We start from the raw sequence: 21,083 nt of genomic DNA on the forward strand, positions 1-21,083 counted from the left end.
CACCGGCCAATGGGCCCATCTTGCTGCATGATGACGTCATCACACGGTGACATCATCACGCAGTCCGGGGGGGGCGCACGCACACTATGTGCGCGTGCACATAGGGGTGGCTGTGGGCACCAGAAACCCTGCCGCCACTGCTGAGTAGAAGAGCAAGATTTTAGTCCAGTAGCACCTTTAAGACCAACAAGATTTCCAGGATATGACCTTTCAAGAGTCAAAGCAACCTTGGAAAGAAGCTTTGACTCTTGAAAGCTTGTATCCTGGAAATCTTGTTGGTCTTTAAGAAGTTACTGGACTCAGATCATTGTTATATGTTGTATTCAATGTGCCTGTTCTAATTGCGCTGTTTTGCATTCCGCCTTGAATCTCAGCGAGAAAGAAAATAAATTAAAATCCCCAGCAAGTTGAGGTTAATTTGTTAAAATGGTGAAGTGGTTCAAGTTTAGAGGACTAATTTATTTGTCCAATGCCTTATTTGTTACCCCTCCCCCTCCCCTTAGGATTCTTCCCAGGGAGCACATCTTCTCCTTCCCTCTTCGATGTCATCAACACAGAAATTATTCCACTTATTTTTCTGCTTTAACTCTCACTATGCTCCTGCCTAAATGATAGGAACACAGACTTGAAAAGGGACAGAAGTCTAAACCACATTTGGTAGTTGTTAATTAAAAGACATAGATTACTATTACATTGAATGTCAGTACACTTCAACTAGTTTCAGCTGTGTGAAAAATACTGTTTTTTCTTTTTAAACAGAAACACAGTCATGGGCACTAGGAATTAACAAAGCAATTCAACAAAATCAGTCTAATAAACAAGTGAAAGCATCTAGTAGTACTTAACTCCTAATTCCAACATAACTTTCCCAAAAACTCACAAATAAATTCACATGTGGTAAACATGTCCACTAATGAAAGAGTACTGAGATGCTGGGAAATTTTTATCAGTAGGTAGTCTGGAAGATCACTGGCTTTAGTCTTCTAAGCATTTTGGAAGATCTAATAACAAGCCATACCCATAGTAGCATAGACAATTATAGCTTACAATCAGCAGAGTTCTAATTCACTCCTCAATTAATAGTTGCAGAACATTTGAGAAATTGCTAAAATGACACAGTTGACACAAACATGAGGAAGCAAGACAGATGAAAAGGCTGGTTTTTAGGGGAACTGATTGTGATATTCCACTGGGACGCAAAGAACGGTGGTAAGTCGCGTCCCCTTTTCCTCTACTGCCTTCAGAATTTAGAGGAAGAAAATAAAGCTATCCAAGGTATATTCAAATTACTAGCATATCAAATGTAAGTGATCCTCTTTTTGTTGTGGCATAAGATTATCTTTAATTAACAAGATTATCTTTAATTAACAAAATGAGCTAACAATACTTAGAAAGTAGTATGTTATCCTTGTTTGTTTAAGATTGATCACTACTCCCTTTTAGAACTATCAAAACACCTGCTGATCCCTAATTCTAAGAGCCTTTATTCAGTAAGCCCTATTTTAAGGCTACCGACTTATTTCTGTTGGTTCAATATTGTCTTTTTGGCCACTTATAAGTTTATAATATTTATCACATTCAGTTATGCATGCAGTTAAACTTTTTTTAAAAACCAGTAGCTTTTTAGTAATAAAGTACATGGATTTGGAGAGCTCTCTAGTGGTAGAACTTGAAACAGCATTAGAAAACATTTAGATTAATACAGACTAGTTCATACATTACAGCACTGTGAACCCATCTTCACATCTTGTGAGTTGGTAGCTCCTAGATCTGTCCAGTCTTCTAGATCCAGACTCAACATATTCATTGATCCAAAATGATCATCGACGTTACTATCGTTGAAATCTGGATGCTAGAACTATATCTTGCATTTCTTACATAAGTAAATAATACCTGCACATGAAAAAGTGAACTGATGATGTTTGTTTATAGAGCGCCATCATCTGGCTGGTTTATGATGCGGATAATGATGTAATATACTCAAGTCTGCTGATTTTGATGCAATTTTAATTGATGTGAAGTTAAAAGCTATATATTATTTTTTTTGCTGTAACCCACTCTGGAGATTGTTAAGATGGAAAGGCAGACTATAAATGCTTTTAATACTATGTTGAACAGACAATCCGGCCGTCCTGCAGGCTTCTAGTTCCGATGGATGCTTTTTAGTTTGTTCAACTTGAGAATGTGGAAGGACCCTTAATAATTTCTGTCTGGTCTCCACTATTCTATCCCTAGGCAAGATGTTTGAGCATGTGTTGCAGAGATTGTACAATTGCAGAGATTCCTGGAGAAAATTATCTAGATCTGTTTCAACTTGTTTTCCAAGAGACAAAATCACCTTAGTCATCCTGGTAGATAATCTGGACTAGGAAACTGGGAGCAGAGTGGGGTGGATAGTGTTTGTTTGTTTGTTTTACCTCTCAGTGGCATTCAGTATTTAATGTACCATTCTTTCCCATAGGGCAGGTATCAAAACATGGTGCTGGGAGAATGTTGCTCTATCCCATGGCCTTTGGGGTACTGCAGAATTTGATCTTGTCCTCTTGATATCTACATAAAGCCTCTGGGGAGATTGTGTAGAGATTTGGCTTTCCTGATATATCACTTTATTTGATCCTGTTCTAGTTTTTATTTTTTGTTTTTAGTCATTAGCTCTTATATAGCAGTGTTATAATTAATTTTAATTAAGATTGCAAGCCATCCTGCAGGTCCTTAGAGGGTGGAAGGGAAGAAAAATACCCTAGGAAAAAGCAACTTACTATGAAGTGATAATGTATTCTTATCTGTATACTGATTTACTTTGTCACTCTTATTTTAGATTCATGCAGAATTTACAAACAGAGGTGCAAGAAATGGAATTTATCCAGTTTTCAAAAGGTCTGAGTTTCATGACAAAAGAGGACTTTATAGAGTGGTTGTTGTATTTTACTGATGAGGAAAACAATGAAGTTTACTGGCAAAATGTAAAAGAGAGAATTCAAGCAGGAGAGGTTAGTACAGAGTGCTTAAACTTTTTTTATGTTTAATTGAAGAGCACTGGTGCCAAATGCAAAAAAAAGTTGATTTCTTTGCTTCACTTTTTTCATTATTTATTGTTTTGAATAAATTATGTTATCAGTCTGATAACCATGATAAATCTTGGGTGTAGACGACTTACCTATAAGCCTCATCAAATTCTGTTTCGGTATTCTAGTGTATAAGCATAGAGGAATTTAAGACTTTCTGCCAGTTTACGAACCGCCTGGAAGACTTTTCAATTGCCTTGAAAATGTTTACTGTGGCAAACCGTCCCGTTAAACAGGGTAAGAAGTACATTATTGGTATATTTAAATTTTTAAAGATAAAATGATTATGTCCATAATGCCTGAAAACATGTACTCTGAATATCAGTATATGATACTAACATCTCCTTACATAGGAGAATCCTGAGCCAACTCGTCATGATCTCTAAACCACATTGTTTATTTTGATAGCCAGAAGATGATTGCCAAGGTGGCCGTCAGCGCTGCTCCATAACCAAGCAAGCAAGCAGGTGCCACTGTTTTGGACCCTGCTGGAAGATGGCAGCTAGCTGCTTTCTTCCAGTGATCAAGGCCAATAGTGGTAAATTGACTCCAAACACATTCCTCCAATAAGAAGGTCTCCAAATGTCTGCTTCACACAGCACAAGAATTTTCAAAAAGCTGAGCTGCAAGTACACTCGAGAGCCTGTGTTCTTCTGTTCATTTTGTTGTACAAAAAGAGGAGTTGTGCCCTTCTCCTGCGGACTTTGTCTGCAGTACAGAAACACACATTCTCGCATGACAGAAAGTGATGAAAAGCAGGAGTGCACAGGCATGGCTTTACTGCCACTGTTTGGGCAACAGGTGAAGTGGCCCTTAAAGATCCTTTGTGAATCAGAGCTGAACCTTCAAGGAGGGACCATATGGAGTCAGTTTACTGCTGCTCGGGGCTTTTTTTCAGCAGGAACATGGTGGAACGGAGTTCCGGAACCTCTTGAAAATGGTCACATGGCTGGTGGCCCTGCCCCCTGATCTCCAGACAGAGGGGAGTTTAGATTGTCCTCCGCGCCGCCAAGCCAATCTAAACTCCCCTCTGTCTGGAGATCAGGGGGCGGGGCCACCAGCCATGTGACCATTTTCTCTGAGGGCAACCCACTGAGTTCCACCACCTCTTTTCCCAGAAAAAAAGCCCTGCCGCTGCTTATCCTAATAATTTGAATGATAGCTCAGAAATAATTGTATCTGCTTTGTTTCCCAAATACCCTGTATCTTTTATGTTAGCTTTTGCGTCTCCATAGCTTGAGTGGTGGTTTTGGGTTTTTAATAGTAACATGCCTGTCCATTTCTTCACACACGCAATATATTTTGCTAGCTGAATTCAAAAGAGCTGTGAAGGTGGCTACAGGACAGGAGCTCTCAGATAATGTTTTGGACACCATCTTCAAGATTTTTGATTTAGATGGAGACAATTGCCTCAGCCATGCAGAGTTTCTTGGCGTTCTAAAGAACAGGATGCATCGAGGTTTAAGGGTGAGTAACAAAGCCTCGAAACATTTCTGCTGCATGTTTGGGGTACTCTTCTCTAAACAATTAAGGAGCCGAAGTATAGATCATATAAATGGATAGGCTGTGGAAACAAGTAGTGATAGTACCAATTTTATAGGGAAAGAGGAAAGAATTATAAATAAAAAAATAGGGGGGCTTCCTAAGTAAAGTGAGCTCAGTGTTAACTGATCTATAAAAGCTATAAATCAGGCTGTCTCTGGCTTGAATCTTACATTTACTATGAACTCAAATAATTAGACAAGCCACACTCTCAGTCTCAATCCCCCACTGGTAAAATGGGGGGTAATACTGGCCTACCTTACAGGGTTATTGTAAAGATTAGAAGATAATTTATGTGAAATGTTGATTAACTGATGAATGGTGTTAAATAGTCTGTCTCACTGAATGCCCAACCTCATGGCCTCTAATGCAGGGTCCATCTAATCCATTCCAGATATTTCAGAATCACTGGGATTTGAATGTAATCTGCTCTTGGATCCATTATATCCAACTCACCTTTCAGATAAGGCCATACCATTCAGATTGTTCTGCTACAAGTGGAGGCAGGGAGCAAGAAAGAGCTCTGTACAAGATACGCCTGTAGGCAAAGACTCTGCATTAGCAGACTGGGAAAATGCTCATCTGCTTTCTGTGGAACACTCATTTTAGCCCTAAACACGAGAGCCAAGTTTATCAACTGACTCCTCCACAGGACTTTCCATCGCTTAATTAGTTCCTGAGGTTAGGTCGCCAATTTGTTCTAGGAGCCTGTGTCTCTCGGGTCCACAGGGAGCTGCTCTGGACTGGCCTTTTTCTCATGCGCTGTGGTTCCAACCTGAAATGACTCCAGTGGAGCACTATGTGCCCTGTTGGGTATTCTGTGTATCCTGATGGAGTATGCATAGGTTTCCCCAAAATTGGCAAATAGCATCCCTAAATCCATTTTAGATTAGGGGAAATGATGTGGGGGAGGGTTAAATCCCCTTTCCTACATGCCTCAGTACTAATCTCAGTTGGACATATGTGTGCCTACAAGGCATGGACTCCTAGAATACACCTGCTGACCTGACCTAGAGATGTAGGGGAGAAGCTGCGACTCAGTGGTAGAGTCCAGGTTCAATTAAGAATCAGTTAGTAGAGTATGTGAAAGACCTCCATTTGAGGCACCGGAGAGCTGCTGCCAGTCTGAGTAGACAGTGCTGACCTTGATGGAACAATGGTCTGATTCAGTCTTAGGTAGCTTCATGAGTGTTCATGTATGTATGTACGTAGAGGTGGGAAAGGGATACCAGGACTGTACTCACCTGTAACAGTTGTTTGAGTGGTCATCTGTGCAGGCACACATTAGGACTGCATATGTGCAGGCCACCCACAAAGAAGATTCCCAGAGCTTTGTAGAAGACTAGGAAGGCCCCTCCTCCCCTTGGCGCTTTCCTGCCAAACCGTCACATGATTGGGAGGGAAGAGCACTGTTCACTAAGTCCTCTCCATGCCACCACTGAGACTCTACAGAAAGTAAGCTTCTAGAGAGTTCACTGCAGGGCAGGAGGGAGAGGTGTGTGCCTGCACAGAAGACCACTCGATGAACACAGTTATGGGTTAAGTGCAACCCTGTTTTCATCTTCATGGCTTCTGTGCAGTCCCATATTGGGAGAGTAACAAGCTCACTTACTGAACGTGGGTGAGAAGCTTTCAGAGTAAGAGACTATGGAGGACTGCCTTCCCAACAGATGCTTTGCATCTCATTGACATAAGGACTGAAAGCCAATTCCTGGTGGGGAATTTTGGCCAGGGCATTGGACACATTAATGTTGTGAATCTTTATGAAAGGGGGGGGGACCACAGGTTAGAAGCCACAGTGTCCACATTCCATAGGCTGCACACGTGCACCAGGGAAATTAACAAGGGATTACACCCTACTTGGAATGCCTTTGGAAATCCAATAAGGAAAGGGCAAGATTAGAGTGTTTGAGTCCCAGACATAATCAATAGCACAAGAAGAAGGGTCCAAGTCCTGCTGTAGTCTCAGTAGACACTCTTACCCACTTGGAAGTCCAAGATATGGTAATCAAGGAGAGCAGTTGCCACTCTGAAAAAAAACTGAGGCTACTGTTATAGTGCAGGAAAAGGAGCTGACCAAAACTTCCATAAACGGGAATGAAAACATAGCAGATCCATGCCAGAATAATGAAAACAATAAAGCAGGTGTGATAGGGCCAAAGAAAGGATGGAAAGTATGCACCATAAATAAACCTTGGGCTGTTAGCAGAGCAATCTGCACAGCAAAAACAGCCGGGGGGGGGGGAACAAAGCAGATTACCTTGCCAATAGATTAACAAAGGCATTCCCCAATGACAGGAGGTCCCTGGTAGCAAAGAAGCAAACAGTTGGACCACCACAGTGTGTGGCAAGGCCAAGTAGTCCATGCCTTCAATCAGAGTATCTAGGAGTCCATGCCAGTTAGTTGAGGAAAACATAATCGCAATGCATTGCAATGACAAGGAGCATTTGCATTAAAACAAAAGACAAAGAAAAGCAAGGTATGCCTTGTGTTCGATGTAGTAGTAGTATAACTAACTCATTTTGCAGAAGACCATGAGCCACCTGGAGACACACCTTCATAGCAGGGCCCACACACTGCAGAGGTGCCCCTGAGATGATGATGATAACAACATTTGATTTATATACTGCCCTTCAGGACGACTTAACACCCACTCAGAGCGGTCTACAAAGTATGCCATTATTATCCCTACAACAATAATCACCCTGTGAGGTGGGTGGGGCTGAGAGAGCTCCAGAGAACTGTGACTAGCCCAAGGTCACCCAGCTGGCTTCAAGTGGAGGAATGGGGAATCAAACCCGGCTCTCCAGATTAGAGTCCCGTACTTAACTACACCAAACTGGCAGATGGCAGGAACTTCCAAAGGCCCCGCATCACAAGAGTGGTCTGGGAAGAATAGAGTGCTGAAGGCATGAGAATGGGGAACATACATTCCATCTAGGAAAGAAGAAAAACAATCTAGGTATCCCTTGAAGAGTGAGACCCAATTCTGTCAAGGTGTCATGTACAGGTAATGTAAGAACGGAGGAGATGCAATTGTGAGAGTGAAAAAGCTGAACAATTTTAGTAAAATGTGGCTCAACTAAGACTAAAAAAGCAAAAGAAAACTCTTTATCAACTAGTAGGACAAAAGGAGTGGGTTGCCCTGGAAAGGGTCAATAACAAACCGTCAACAGAGCAGAGAAAAAACGATATCGCAGCCTCAAGTGGGACTCCCTCGTTGTCGTGTATTTTAATTCCAAAGAAAAAAGTGGGTGTTGGAATTCTGTCACTAACCGTTTACACCCCCAACAGCAGAGGGGCTCTGCAGGAATGGTAGAGAGATGTATGAATAAGGCAGCCAAGCAAAAACTATAAAGACCACAATACAGAAAATTAGATGACCTGAACCTAAAATAGGCTTTTTCACCTGTCCTCCTTAACAAATAAGGAGCACTCAAAAATAACACCCTTTTTCTGTCTCAGGGAAGTACTGGACTGTATAGTTCAACCAATGGGAGAACAAGCAACCACTGCTGAGAAGAGATGTGGAGAAGACCTTGGGTCATCTCAGCCCACAGTGCAACGCAGATGTGAAAAAGAATTGTAGGAAACCTGTGAATGGTAGACAAGGCAGCAGATTACTGAATTTTTACTTTCTCTTGTGGAGTAAAATCACCAATGAAGATAGACAAATGAATTTAAAGGATTTTTCAGTAGTTTGGTATCAAAAGATTCTTAATAGGAGAAATCCTTTAAATTCATTTGTCTGTCTTCATTGAGATAGAACTTGGCTTCTTGTGCATGCAAAACATGTGCACTACCTTGAGACACCAAGTTATTTGAAGGAAGGGGAAGAAGTCGTGGCTTTTAAAGATTCAGCAGCAAGCTTGTTCCTCCCCATAGAGAGTTGTTCATCCGGACTGAAGAATTCAAGAGTTTCTGTGTGAAGTCACAGTAATAGCCACTACTGTTTAAAAGAAATACTGAGTCCTAGCATGGACTAGAGCAATCTAAAACATTGGCTTCGATTAAAAGAACAGATTTGTCACATACACTGTAGTTATAGGCTGTGAAATATATGGCTATCTGAAGGAGTCAGCTGAACTCACAAAAACACATATGAAATCAATGTTAGCCCTTAGAGAGTCGCTGGGCTTTTATCTAATTATACCCAGAGGCAATCTGCCATTGAAGATGTTCAGTGGCCTCAGTTGATAACACTTCAGCCAAGCCTGTTTGGTGTAGTGGTTAAGAGCGGCAGGACTCTAATCAGGTACTGCAACTGACGCTTTTTATTGCCTACAACGAGTATCAGATTTGAGCACTCTATAAAAATGTGACCCCAGTTTGGTGTAGTGGTTAAGAGCAGTGGGACTCTAATCTGGAGAACTGGGTTTGATTCCCCACTCCTCCACTTGAAGCCAGCTGGGTGACCTTGGGTCAGTCACAGCTCTTTTAGAGCTCTCTCAGCCCCACCCACCTCACAGGATGTTTGTTGTGGGCACGGGTCATTTTGTAGAAAAAGAGCTGGAGGAACTCATTAGCATAACTCATTAGCGTATGCCATGCCTCTTGCCATCACTGGAAGTGTCATTAGTATAACTGATATGCATATGCCACACCCCCTGACATCACCTATCCTGGCTGTTTTGGACCCAATCCTGGCCATTCAGGGCCTAAATTGGGCCCAAAATGGCAAAAAGGGGCTGAAAACGGCTGAAAAGGGGCCCAAAATGGTCAGGATCGGGCCTCTGATGAGTGGGAGAGTGATCCACCACCTGTCAGAGGTCCGATACAGGCAGTTTCGGCCCCAATCCAGGCCGAAACGGGCCCAAAATGGCCGAGAGGTGGGCGGGCCCACCTGACATGTGACCTCTTTGAGGAACTGCCGGAACTGCGTTCCTGTGCATTCCCCCTCAAAATGAGCTCTGGTTGTGGGGATAATAATAACATACTTTGTAAACCACTCTGAATGGGCATTAAGTTGTCCTGAAGGGCAGTATATAAATCGAATGTTGTTGTTGTTGTTGTTAATACCATTTATGCCCCAGGATGGGGTTAAAACATGCGTCATGCTCCCTTCAAAGGGGATGGTAAAAGGATCAAAATAACCTGTTGATTAGCAGCTTAAAGGAAAAATTGCAGCAGGGGAATTCTGCTTCCCAGTTAGGCTATCAGTTTACAGCATTCAACTCTACAATGACTGAATTAGAGATGAAGTGCCATCATCAACAATAACAATGACCACTGGAATGAAGTATACATTTGCTAAAAGATTGCAGTAAGTCCCTAACAGCAGCCGATTTAATGAATTTTTTGTGTCAAGAACCTCTGGCCCTGGCGCACCCATTCTGAGTAGAAAAGTAAGACATCCTTTTAAAAGATGAGACTATTAAACCTCACCTTTCAGCCCCAAGTAGCTCTAACATTTCCATCCACACAACAACCCTGCAAAGCAGGCCAGGCTTGAGAGAATGCAACGGTCTCACGGTCACAGGCAAACCTTTCGGGCAGAATGGCATTTGAATCTGGATTGCCCAGATCTTAGCTCAATGCCGTACCATTGTGCACCATTATATCAAACTGGTTCATGTTAAAAACAATGTCAAATGTCATACAGGAATGACTCCAGAAACGGGCTGAAAACAATTGCAATAAGAACTCTCTTCCAGCAGAAGCAATTGAAAGGCTGCAGAGTTTGTTTCATGTTTTATTTTAGTCCCAGGATATTAGAATCTGGAGTAGTTCCAGCCAAAGTTTTACTCATGTCTGCTTAAGCTGGTTGAAGGACTGCTGTGGAAGCCCTCTGTTAGGCCTTGTGTCCTTTTATTTATTTCTGCTAAATAAAGTTGTTCCAAGTTGACTTAAAGAGACCCTCTACACATTCCTGAATGACTACAGACTCTTACAGCAATGAGATTGAGAACCCTGAAGAGACCTGGCACCATTGATGAGTTCCCTCTTGAGCCATAATGACAAAGATAAAAACAGAAACTTTTCTTCTTTAAATGTAGTTTTATTCTTCACTAGAATGACTAGGGATGGTTTAAAAAAAAAACCTTTAAGAGAAATAAGTCATCTCAGCCCCAGATTTGAGGTGAGGAAAAAAGAAAACCGAAATGGTGTTACTGGAACTGCTCTATTAATAGGATGGGGAGTTAGCTTAGCAGTCCAGAACTAAAACAGCGCGGATCTAGCCAGCTATACCAAGGTCCATTTTCAGAAATCCCCGTGACAAAGAGGCAGACTACAGATGTTCAATCAATAACGTGTATTTTCTAATAGTGTGACATATGCCTGAAATTACACACACATCCAAGATTACATACAAGATCTAAGAAATACAGAGTATGAACATTAGAGACCTGAGCAGGAACCCCACGATGACAAAGGGCATACTCACAAGCAGTAGGCATGTCAGAGATATGGACGTGACATGATCCAGCGCCCGCACTGGAATCACGGAGAGACAGCAAGGAAGTGGGATGGGGCTGGCGCACGCGCACCCTCAGGTTTGAGGGGCTAGCTTATATACTTTCAAAGCACCCAGGGGCTGGCGCCCCTGTCAGTGGTTCTCACGACTTAAATCAAAGGGTTTGAGCCCATCGGGACAGCCTTGATTGGACCATGTTTGAAGTCTGATTAATTTATAAATGACACCTTTAGGGAGAGGGGAGGGGAGGAGGAAGGGGAACCGGGACGTTTGCTCGTTCCCAGCGCCCATCCTGGTGCCTTCAAGTCCGGAGTGCAAAGGTTGCTTTGATGTGCGCTTGTTGATTGCCCTGGCTGACTGATGATCAATCTCCATTCAGGATAGGTGTTAAGAAATGCAAAGGAGAGTGGGATTCTCTTGCTGCGTACGTGGTCCGCTCGCTCCTTCGCAATGGCTTCCCAAAGCAGGCTGTTCCCCTCGGCTTCTTGGCTGTTGGCTAGGGCTTACCAGCAGATTGTCTGGCAGTGAGGACAATCAGCCCATGGGAGGCTCCCGGCAGGAGCTGGCCAGGGAGCGCCTGGCCACCCTCGCAGAAGGTTTCCCCTGGCTGGCATCTGGCTGCTGGCAGCGTAGCTGGAGCCCAGAGTGAGGCAAGCTCTCATGGCAGGCAAGGGAGCAGCGTTTAAGACACAGTCCATGGTTGGCAACGGGGCAGCATCACACAGGAGAGTCCAGATATAAGCTTGAGCAGGGCAGTGCCACGTAAGAGTTTTGAGAGCAATTGTCCAGGAACTGTCAGTCTGTTGCAGCATCAGATATGAAACTGACACGTGTATTAGAGGAACACAGGCACGGCAGTCTTTTGGTGTAGAGCTCAGACCCAGTTCATGGCTGGCCTCTGGAGGGAGGGGGGGCTGCTCGGTAACAATTCCCCCCCTCGGGGACCACCCAACCCAGGAGGGTCGGTCCCCGAACATGTCTTCACCGTTGAGCAAGAGTGGCACCTCTGGTGGTCGAGCATCCAGGGGGTGGGGGAGGGAAGGGGGAGGAAGGGGAGGTGTCATTTGCAAGTTTGGTATGGAGAACCACACAGCCAGATTACAAAATTTAGATCAGCCATGCACATCTCTGTGTCCACCTCAGGAAAACTACCCATATAGGTATGTATAAACACATGTATATATAGATACACATACACACATATTTCCAAGATGCAACCGTTAGCACAAGCAGGAATACACAGTTTCATAATATGCAAGATAACTCATATGCACATATTTAAGGGCAGAGACATTTCACAGAATGATCAGCGGTTATAAAAACACAAGGCAATTCATTCAGGTAAAAGCGGGAAGCAGATCATACATGGTTTGAAACAATTCATATCTCATTTCTGGGTGAGGGGTACATAGCAACTCATAAGTCCAGACACAGGTGTAGAGCAATTCATGAATGCATAGTAATTCATGGGTACAGAGCAATTCATAAAAGAGCAATTCGTAAACACAAAACAATTCATTCATAGACCTATCCACTCATAGAGGGTGGAAGTAATTATACAAGGCTAGACGTCGCATCACAATTCATGAACAGACATCATTCCCATGTGGCTAGACTCAGAGGTGGCTTACAGTGGTACAGATGCATACATAAGAACCATGGTTATTTCATATATGGCCAAAAGCAAAAGCAAAGCAGAGACATGGGTACTGGTGGTATGGCCATAGGCTAAGCTGAGGGCATTTTATAACGAAATAAAATATGCATAGACTCAAAACATAATGTGGTTCATAGTACAAACAAACACAAGGATAATGACAATAATACCTAAAAGCACTATAGTTGAGGAAAACGGATTTGAGAGAACAATTCATACGGCATACAACTTGGGGAACTAAATTCATAGGACTACACTTCCTAGAAGGCAAGTTGTTGGAATAAGTCCATAGGGACCAGGGGAGGAAAAAGATCACAGATGGCGCAGTCCACAGCACAGCTATGAGACTGGGTTGCATATATACAAGAGACAAGCAAACTTAGTCCATGTGTCTGTGCACTCCCCTAGACGTCTGCGTTGAACTGCAGTGCTGGAGCGTGGGCTGGTAGACAAGGCGTCAGGCACACAGTTTCTAGTCCTCATGGAGGTGGAGCCACAGGTGGCCGTCTGGAGGCAGATCGTGGGTCGAGAGGTAGAGAGGAACGCTCCCCCCCTAGTCCACAAGAGGGCCTCAGGGCGGTGTCCGGCAGGCAAAGTGTCCATGGGACTGGTTCAGTCCATGCGCATAAATGTACACACAACTATCATGGTTCATAACAACAATGGTAATAAAACACGCAAGGGATGGACGGAGAGCACCAAGACCTGGAAGATCAACATAACAACAATTGGGTGCATGGTCAGATTGGATATTCCTGTAGCGGTGGGGCTCCAGCTGAGGAGGGCTAAACCTTAATATTCAGTATTACATTAATAATCAAAGGTAGTAACCAATAAGCAGTAATCAATTATAGTGGTTAATAAGCAATGAGCGACCAGTAGGAATCAGCAGCCATAGTATACACCATCAGTAGGCCATAGTCACATGCAATCAATAATAATGGGTAGATGCAAGCATACAGTATTCACAGAGGCACAGTTTACAGTATAGCTGTCAAACTGGGTTACGCATATATATACAGAAACAAGCTCATTCAGCCTATGAATACATGAAACAAGAACACACTTCCACTCCGCTGTCACTTCGCAGTGCAGGATCAAGGAGGAGCTCTAGGCACACAGCTTCTGGTCAATTGGCTGGGTCTTCACTTGGTGGAGCTTGGAGGTGGATGGAGTCATTTCCATTCCCTGTAGTCTGAGCATGCAGTAGCTAGGCTGGTAGGGGTGAGGCGCCCTAATAAAAGAGACCTCCCCCCCTAGTGCCCAAGGGGGCTATACATCAGAGCAGCTTGGGTGGGAGCTGCTGGGTGGGCAGACAGCCTCATTGAGCATCATCACAAGCATCTTTCATTCACATAAATCATGCATGCTCTTATACATATAATACTAGTAAGCCATTACAATATGTATACACATACAGGGTGAAATGCAGTGAAGTAACACAGGCATTAAGGCAGCATAATCAATGCGAGAGTCCAATGGAAATCCAATAGTGTCAGTGAAAAGCAAACAATCAGAATGAATGGCAGTGCTCCACAAAAACATACAAGCATAGAATAAATGAGGGCATTATGTCAAAATAGCACATATAAAAAGCAACTGATAAAAATAAAGCATATCAAAATTAATTCAACCAGTATAGTGGCTTCCCCTGCCTGAGAGTTGACAGGTGAGAGGCATAGCAATGAAGGTGACAGAGAAATACACAAAGATTTCTAGGCAACCCTTAAAGCAATGTAACAGCAAAGCATTGACCATGAACATGGATGCAAACAGTTAAAGCGAAGAAAATGCAACAATATGATGCACAAAGACCAAAAGCACTAAGTGAATGGGATACTATGAATTAACCCTAGGCATTAAAGGCATTGGAATCAGATATGGTTGGTGAAGGGCAAGGAATCCAATCAAATGGCAGTGCCCTATGTAAACATACAAGCATCATCATAACTAGTGAGTCAGAATAGAACAAATGAAAAGGTAAATAACACCAATTCAATAATGTAAGGGAAAACCAAAGATAAAATTAGCTTAACACTTCATGAACTTACTGCAAAAAGCAGGTCAAAATTAAGAAGGCAAATAACAATTCAATAATGTAAGGAAAAACCAAAGATAAAAATTAGCTTAACACCCAATGAACTTAATGTAAAAAGCAGATCAAAATCAATTTGAACAGTAAGCATAGATCGATGAACTCAGTTCAGGAATACATTCAATCAAATAAGTAACCGAATGAGGGGCAAAAGAAATGCAACTAGGTACACAAGGTAGGAAGGAAAGTGTTTACACCCCCCCTTGTATCAGAAAGGGCATTGGACAGAATAAGCGGCAATGTCCCCAAAAACAAAAATGGAATGACACGCATGTCCTTTAGCAAAAAGAGAAAAAAATGAGGGGTCCCCTTGGAAGAGAGGGCTGCCCTTCCATGGAGCTGGTGCTGGCCTTTGAATCAAATCAGCCAGAAAAACGGAGGCAGCCTCTGGCCAGCGAAGGAGTCTCAAATTCTGCTCCTTTGGCTGCTCCGTAGGTAGGTTTCCAAAAGGGGTTGCTGGAGGGTCTCATGTCTGCTTCCTCAAGAATCACAAGAACACTAACAGCATTTGGAAAAGGAAAACATAGCAAAAAAAAGGGGGAAGGGGGAGGGGAAGAACTTCTTGCTGCTGAGCAGGTCAGCATCAAGGTAAATTGTACAGTAGTAAAGAGGACACTGGCTGCCGGGTGTTTCAAAGCATTAATTCTCTATATCTTTATTCCAAACAGTTCTCAGAAATATCTCTAAACCTCTTTGCACATACCAAATGATCCTACCTCTACATATTACTTCCTATTAGACCAACTGAAATATACAGCTTGCCTTCATCTTTCCTTCTGTCTTAATAATTATTCTTTACACACACCATCTAGCTCCTACTTAACATCCAATATTAACATTTCACCCAACAATCCAGTCCATTTATTAGACATATAACAAAAGGGGATACATATATATATATATATGCCAGTATTGAGTTGGCTTAAGCAAAGAAAAGAATGGGGTGGGTGCAGCTGTCAGCTATTCAAAGGCACCACCCTTCCTGCAAGGTAGGCTATTGGTTAATTCAACCGGGCATATGGCAGTTTATTAAAGAAAGATCCGTCCTACGGGAAAAATTTTGTCTTGCAGCATGTAATCAACAATAATGCAATGATGATGTAATAATTTTGGGTTTATGCCTTTAACCAAGATTGTCTGGGCTTCTGAAAACAATGGATTGGGTTGTGGGAGAGGCTATTTCTCCCCCCCTTGTTTTCAGAAGGCCAGTGACTTCCATAAAGTGGGGTACAACAAAGTGCCTCTGAAAGCAGAGGTTCATAAACATATTTAGAGAGAGAGAGAGAGAGAGAGAGAGAGAAAACCTTACAATTAAAAAAAGGATGGGGTTGTGGGGACCCGAATTTACATTCCATCCTGGAGACGTTCTACTACTCTTGGGTCCTTTCTATTCCAAGTTCTAAGAGGAAACCAATGAACACTTTTATTTAGACTGATCTCAGCCTGGGAGCATTACTACATTCATGACTGCTCCTGGCACTGGAGGTTCCACCTTTTCACTAAACTTTGGGCTTAAGTATTTTAAAATGGGGAGACAGATGCACAAATGTTTCTGAATCAGTCCAAGTACTATTAAACCACAGATGCACCACACAATCTTTTCTTCAGAGTTGCTGGTTCGGGAAAGCTGAGACCAAGCTAGCTGACCTCAGTGATTTTTAACGCCATTTTGGGTCTCCTAAGGGGGCTGCATTTGCGCTCCCATTTGACTGGTTTGTAGGGCCCAGTCACGGTGGGTTCCGCATAGCTTGGCTGGGTGCGTTCTATGGGAGCCAAGACAATTGCTTGGGGAATGGCTTCTTCTTTTTTTTTTTTTAAGCTCTGCACATGCTCAGAGGCTGGGCCAAATTTCTAGTTCCGTGGTAGGGAAGCACAGTCTCTTCTGCTGCTCTCAGCATTAGACTGGAGGGGCTTCAAAAGTCCTATCCTATCCTCTGGAGTATTATTACACATAGTACTATACACCAGGAGTTTTATTACACTTCATGCCAATGTGTGTTTTTCTCTTCAAACTGGCCATTTACAAGGCTTTCTATTTCTTGAGGAAGTTTCTACGTTTTTCGTCAGCTCCTTCTTCCCTTATTAATAGTTTCTATCTCGTCTCCTTTCAGGTTTGGGTAAATTTAGCTTCCCGGACCATGGAGACCCAGGTTGGGTGGTTGAGACAAATAGGCGCAGAGAGGGTTAACACAGGCCTCACGCTTTAAGGTGGGACGGCAGATTTTGACTCTCTTAAGGAGGTCTGCGGATGACAGATTATGCCTCTCTTAAGGAGGTCTTGAGGAGGACAGAAGTGAGCCATGTCTCCTAAGTTCTGCCCATAAAAATCTCTTATGGTCCTGGTTAAAAGACTCTGTTCTACTTCTGCTGAGTTTCTGGCTCTCTTTTGGCAGTATTTGGCCAAGGCATCAGGAGGCGAGCAGGTCAAGAGGGAGCGTCTCGGCAAGTCACTGGAATGAGTAGAGGCGATCAACTCTCTAAGCAAACCAAGTTGACTCCCCAGAGCTCTCATCCTAACACAACAAGCCTGGTGGTTGGCCTTAATCTGAGCAGCCAGCAATTCAGCTACCTGTCTTCCCTTAATTGTTGTTTTAGGGAAGATACTCTATCATGGACGGCCTTTGTGGTAGCACGGGCCATTTCTCGTTTGGAGGCTAGATTTCCTTTCTCCAAAACTAAATCACTTTTCTCTAACTTAAACTATCATCCTTTTTACTCAATATCCACAACACATTTATCCTATCTCAGGTGTCATTTTAACATTCCAAATCAGAGTTTTACCAGAAAAATCAGTCCTAGACAACACAACAAATAAGCCTTTTGCCTGCATCCACTAGGTCTGAGTTCCCTTGCTGGGGGACCTAGCGAAAAAGGGGGCCAGGATGAATTCTTAGCAGAAGGACTGTTTCACCTATCCGCAATCAAATTCAACCTACAAATTCAACCACTAACACACCGAGCAACTTCCCCGGCCCCTGAACTAGTCAGAAGTTGAGAGTGGAGGGAGTAAATTGGACCATAACTCAAGTATGGTGTATGTCTCGCACACAGAACCCAGCCACATCTGCTCCTGCTGTTTCCCGGTACCAAGGGTTAACACCAGGTTACAGACTGTCCTGCGCTGTCTGCCAGACCACCACCCAGCCTGGAAATGCCCACAAAATACAATCCTCCTGAAGATGCTCAGAGTCCCTTGAGAAGCAAGGGGCCCTTCTTACACACAATTTGCACACCCACACATAAACAGGGGGAACAGATTGCAGCTGCTATCCCTGCCGGATGGCAAGAAGTCACTTCCTACCATTCCTCATGCACACAAATACAAGCTTCCTTACACAAAATTCTTCCTTTCTTTTACCTTTTGCACTAGATATTATAAAATCTAGGGTGTCTGAGTTTCTTCAAGGAATTCTACAATCCATTAGATGTTCAGCTCTAGAGGGGAAACTGTTTTCTGTCCAAGCTCAGCAGCGGAGTGGGGGGGGGGGTTTCTGCTGGCTGGCAAGGGATGCTTACTTTGAGGGCTGATCTGGGGAGGTTAGCATTTCTCCCGGCTTGGAAGAGCCTGTCTTCCTCATCATCCGAATTGGGTTTCTCCTTTCCACAAAAATCCTGGAAAGCATCTCTAGCTATTTGGACAGGATTCCCAAGGGTGTTTTCCTTTCTTTACCACCCACTTCTCCAAGTGGGGTACTCTGGTGTTAGTACGGTACATTTTTATTATTATTATTTTATTTTTATTTTTATTTTGCACACTGATGCAATGCCCATGGGGGGGGGTCCTTTAAGCCAGTCCTCTCCAGGGGCTTTTACAAGTCCTCAAGGATTCTTAAAGGGGCATACACAGGATTACACCGTCCTCTCCAGGGACTTATTTTTTTTCGGAGCTCCTCTCCTCTTAGTCCTCAAGGACTTTTAAAAGGGTTTCCAAAGGGGGTGAGGGTTTCCTTGCTTTCAACTCCTATTCTCGTGTAGGCTCGGTTACAAGCCACGAGACCAGGAAAAAGGCGCTCCCAGGTTCTCTAAACCCAAGAACTCAAAAGATCCCCAGGCCTCCTGCCCAGAGACAGACTGTTAAAGCTGTCTCCAAGCCAAGACCAAAAGACCAAAGCGCGCACGGGGCGGCTGCTTGCCGCAAACAAAAGGGCTCAAGGACTGTTTCTGTGAGTCCCCAAGCGAAAAAAACACTCAGGAGTAAACTTTCTTTACTCCCAAGCAAGAATTGCCCGAGAGTCTTACTTAAAACTCAGGCACAGTGCTTCAGGAACCTAGCTGCAGATTCCCAAAGCAAGTTAAACAAACGAACTATCAACCTCTTCACGTTTCCTCCGGAGAGGAGGTTGAAGTCTAAGTGCTGGGGGGGAGCGGGGATTTGGACGGGCTGAGGAGGGAAGGGGGACGGGAGAGAGTTTTATATGTGTTGCTTATGAAAACTGGAGCCTACTTCTGTAATCCCACCCACATAGACGCGTTTAGGTGGCCCGGAAAGTGGCCAGGGAACTTCACCAGCATAGAGTTTCTTGCCCACAGTTAAAATAAGGCAATCTGTCCGTAACTGGCTGAAGGAGGAAAAGGGGACAAGCCAACCCACGCATATAGATGCTCGCTAGAGCCAAACGCATTCACACATTTAATTCCCTAAGCTAGGTTGCTCTCTTTGCACGGAGTTCCGAAAAGTTTTCCTCTACGTCAGTTTGCCGAAAACAAATGTGTCGACTCATCTGGATTCAGACAAACTAAAACAGCGCGGATCTAGCCAGCTATACCAAGGTCCATTTTCAGAAATCCCCGTGACAAAGAGGCAGACTACAGATGTTCAATCAATAACGTGTATTTTCTAATAGTGTGACATATGCCTGAAATTACACACACATCCAAGATTACATACAAGATCTAAGAAATACAGAGTATGAACATTAGAGACCTGAGCAGGAACCCCACGATGACAAAGGGCATACTCACAAGCAGTAGGCATGTCAGAGATATGGACGTGACATGATCCAGCGCCCGCACTGGAATCACGGAGAGACAGCAAGGAAGTGGGATGGGGCTGGCGCACGCGCACCCTCAGGTTTGAGGGGCTAGCTTATATACTTTCAAAGCACCCAGGGGCTGGCGCCCCTGTCAGTGGTTCTCACGACTTAAATCAAAGGGTTTGAGCCCATCGGGACAGCCTTGATTGGACCATGTTTGAAGTCTGATTAATTTATAAATGACACCTTTAGGGAGAGGGGAGGGGAGGAGGAAGGGGAACCGGGACGTTTGCTCGTTCCCAGCGCCCATCCTGGTGCCTTCAAGTCCGGAGTGCAAAGGTTGCTTTGATGTGCGCTTGTTGATTGCCCTGGCTGACTGATGATCAATCTCCATTCAGGATAGGTGTTAAGAAATGCAAAGGAGAGTGGGATTCTCTTGCTGCGTACGTGGTCCGCTCGCTCCTTCGCAATGGCTTCCCAAAGCAGGCTGTTCCCCTCGGCTTCTTGGCTGTTGGCTAGGGCTTACCAGCAGATTGTCTGGCAGTGAGGACAATCAGCCCATGGGAGGCTCCCGGCAGGAGCTGGCCAGGGAGCGCCTGGCCACCCTCGCAGAAGGTTTCCCCTGGCTGGCATCTGGCTGCTGGCAGCGTAGCTGGAGCCCAGAGTGAGGCAAGCTCTCATGGCAGGCAAGGGAGCAGCGTTTAAGACACAGTCCATGGTTGGCAACGGGGCAGCATCACACAGGAGAGTCCAGATATAAGCTTGAGCAGGGCAGTGCCACGTAAGAGTTTTGAGAGCAATTGTCCAGGAACTGTCAGTCTGTTGCAGCATCAGATATGAAACTGACACGTGTATTAGAGGAACACAGGCACGGCAGTCTTTTGGTGTAGAGCTCAGACCCAGTTCATGGCTGGCCTCTGGAGGGAGGGGGGGCTGCTCGGTAACAATTGAGAGAACTGAGGGGATAGTGCCGCTCCTCCTGGTCATGTGATGGCTTGGGCAGGAAAGCTCCAAGGCCAGCGGGGGTGCTCCTATTCTTCTAGAAAGCTCTGGAAATTCCCATGGCTGGCCTGTGTGTGGTGTTGCACGGAAGCCATGAACATGAACGTGTAGTTAGGCAATGAAATTCATTGGGCGATTCACTCCTTGGACTAATCTATCACACAAGGTGATTGTGAGAATAAAATGGAAGAAAAGAGAACTATGTCTCTATGCAGCAAGTGTAGCGAATATGCTGAAATAGCAAAGCTTGGCACTGGGATCTGAATTGTTCAGGTAATAATGCTTAATCCAGTCTCTTCACAGTGTAATTCTACATTGTAATTTGCCTTCAGG

At 44.0% G+C, this 21,083-nt stretch overlaps 1 protein-coding gene across 1 annotated transcript in view; it reads left to right on the forward strand.

The window, feature by feature from the left end:
- MICU2 (mitochondrial calcium uptake 2) overlaps positions 1-21,083 on the forward strand; it is a 125,873-nt gene that overhangs the window by 101,007 nt on the left and 3,783 nt on the right. Inside the window, exons 9-11 of the mRNA XM_054973587.1 lie at positions 2,819-2,990; positions 3,194-3,302; positions 4,375-4,532. Coding sequence (XP_054829562.1) covers positions 2,819-2,990; positions 3,194-3,302; positions 4,375-4,532 — 439 coding nt within the window. The remainder of the gene's footprint in view (positions 1-2,818; positions 2,991-3,193; positions 3,303-4,374; positions 4,533-21,083) is intronic.

Source organism: Eublepharis macularius, chromosome 3 (assembly GCF_028583425.1).
Source record: "Eublepharis macularius isolate TG4126 chromosome 3, MPM_Emac_v1.0, whole genome shotgun sequence".
In the NCBI taxonomy this organism is placed as follows: Eukaryota; Metazoa; Chordata; class Lepidosauria; order Squamata; family Eublepharidae; genus Eublepharis; species Eublepharis macularius.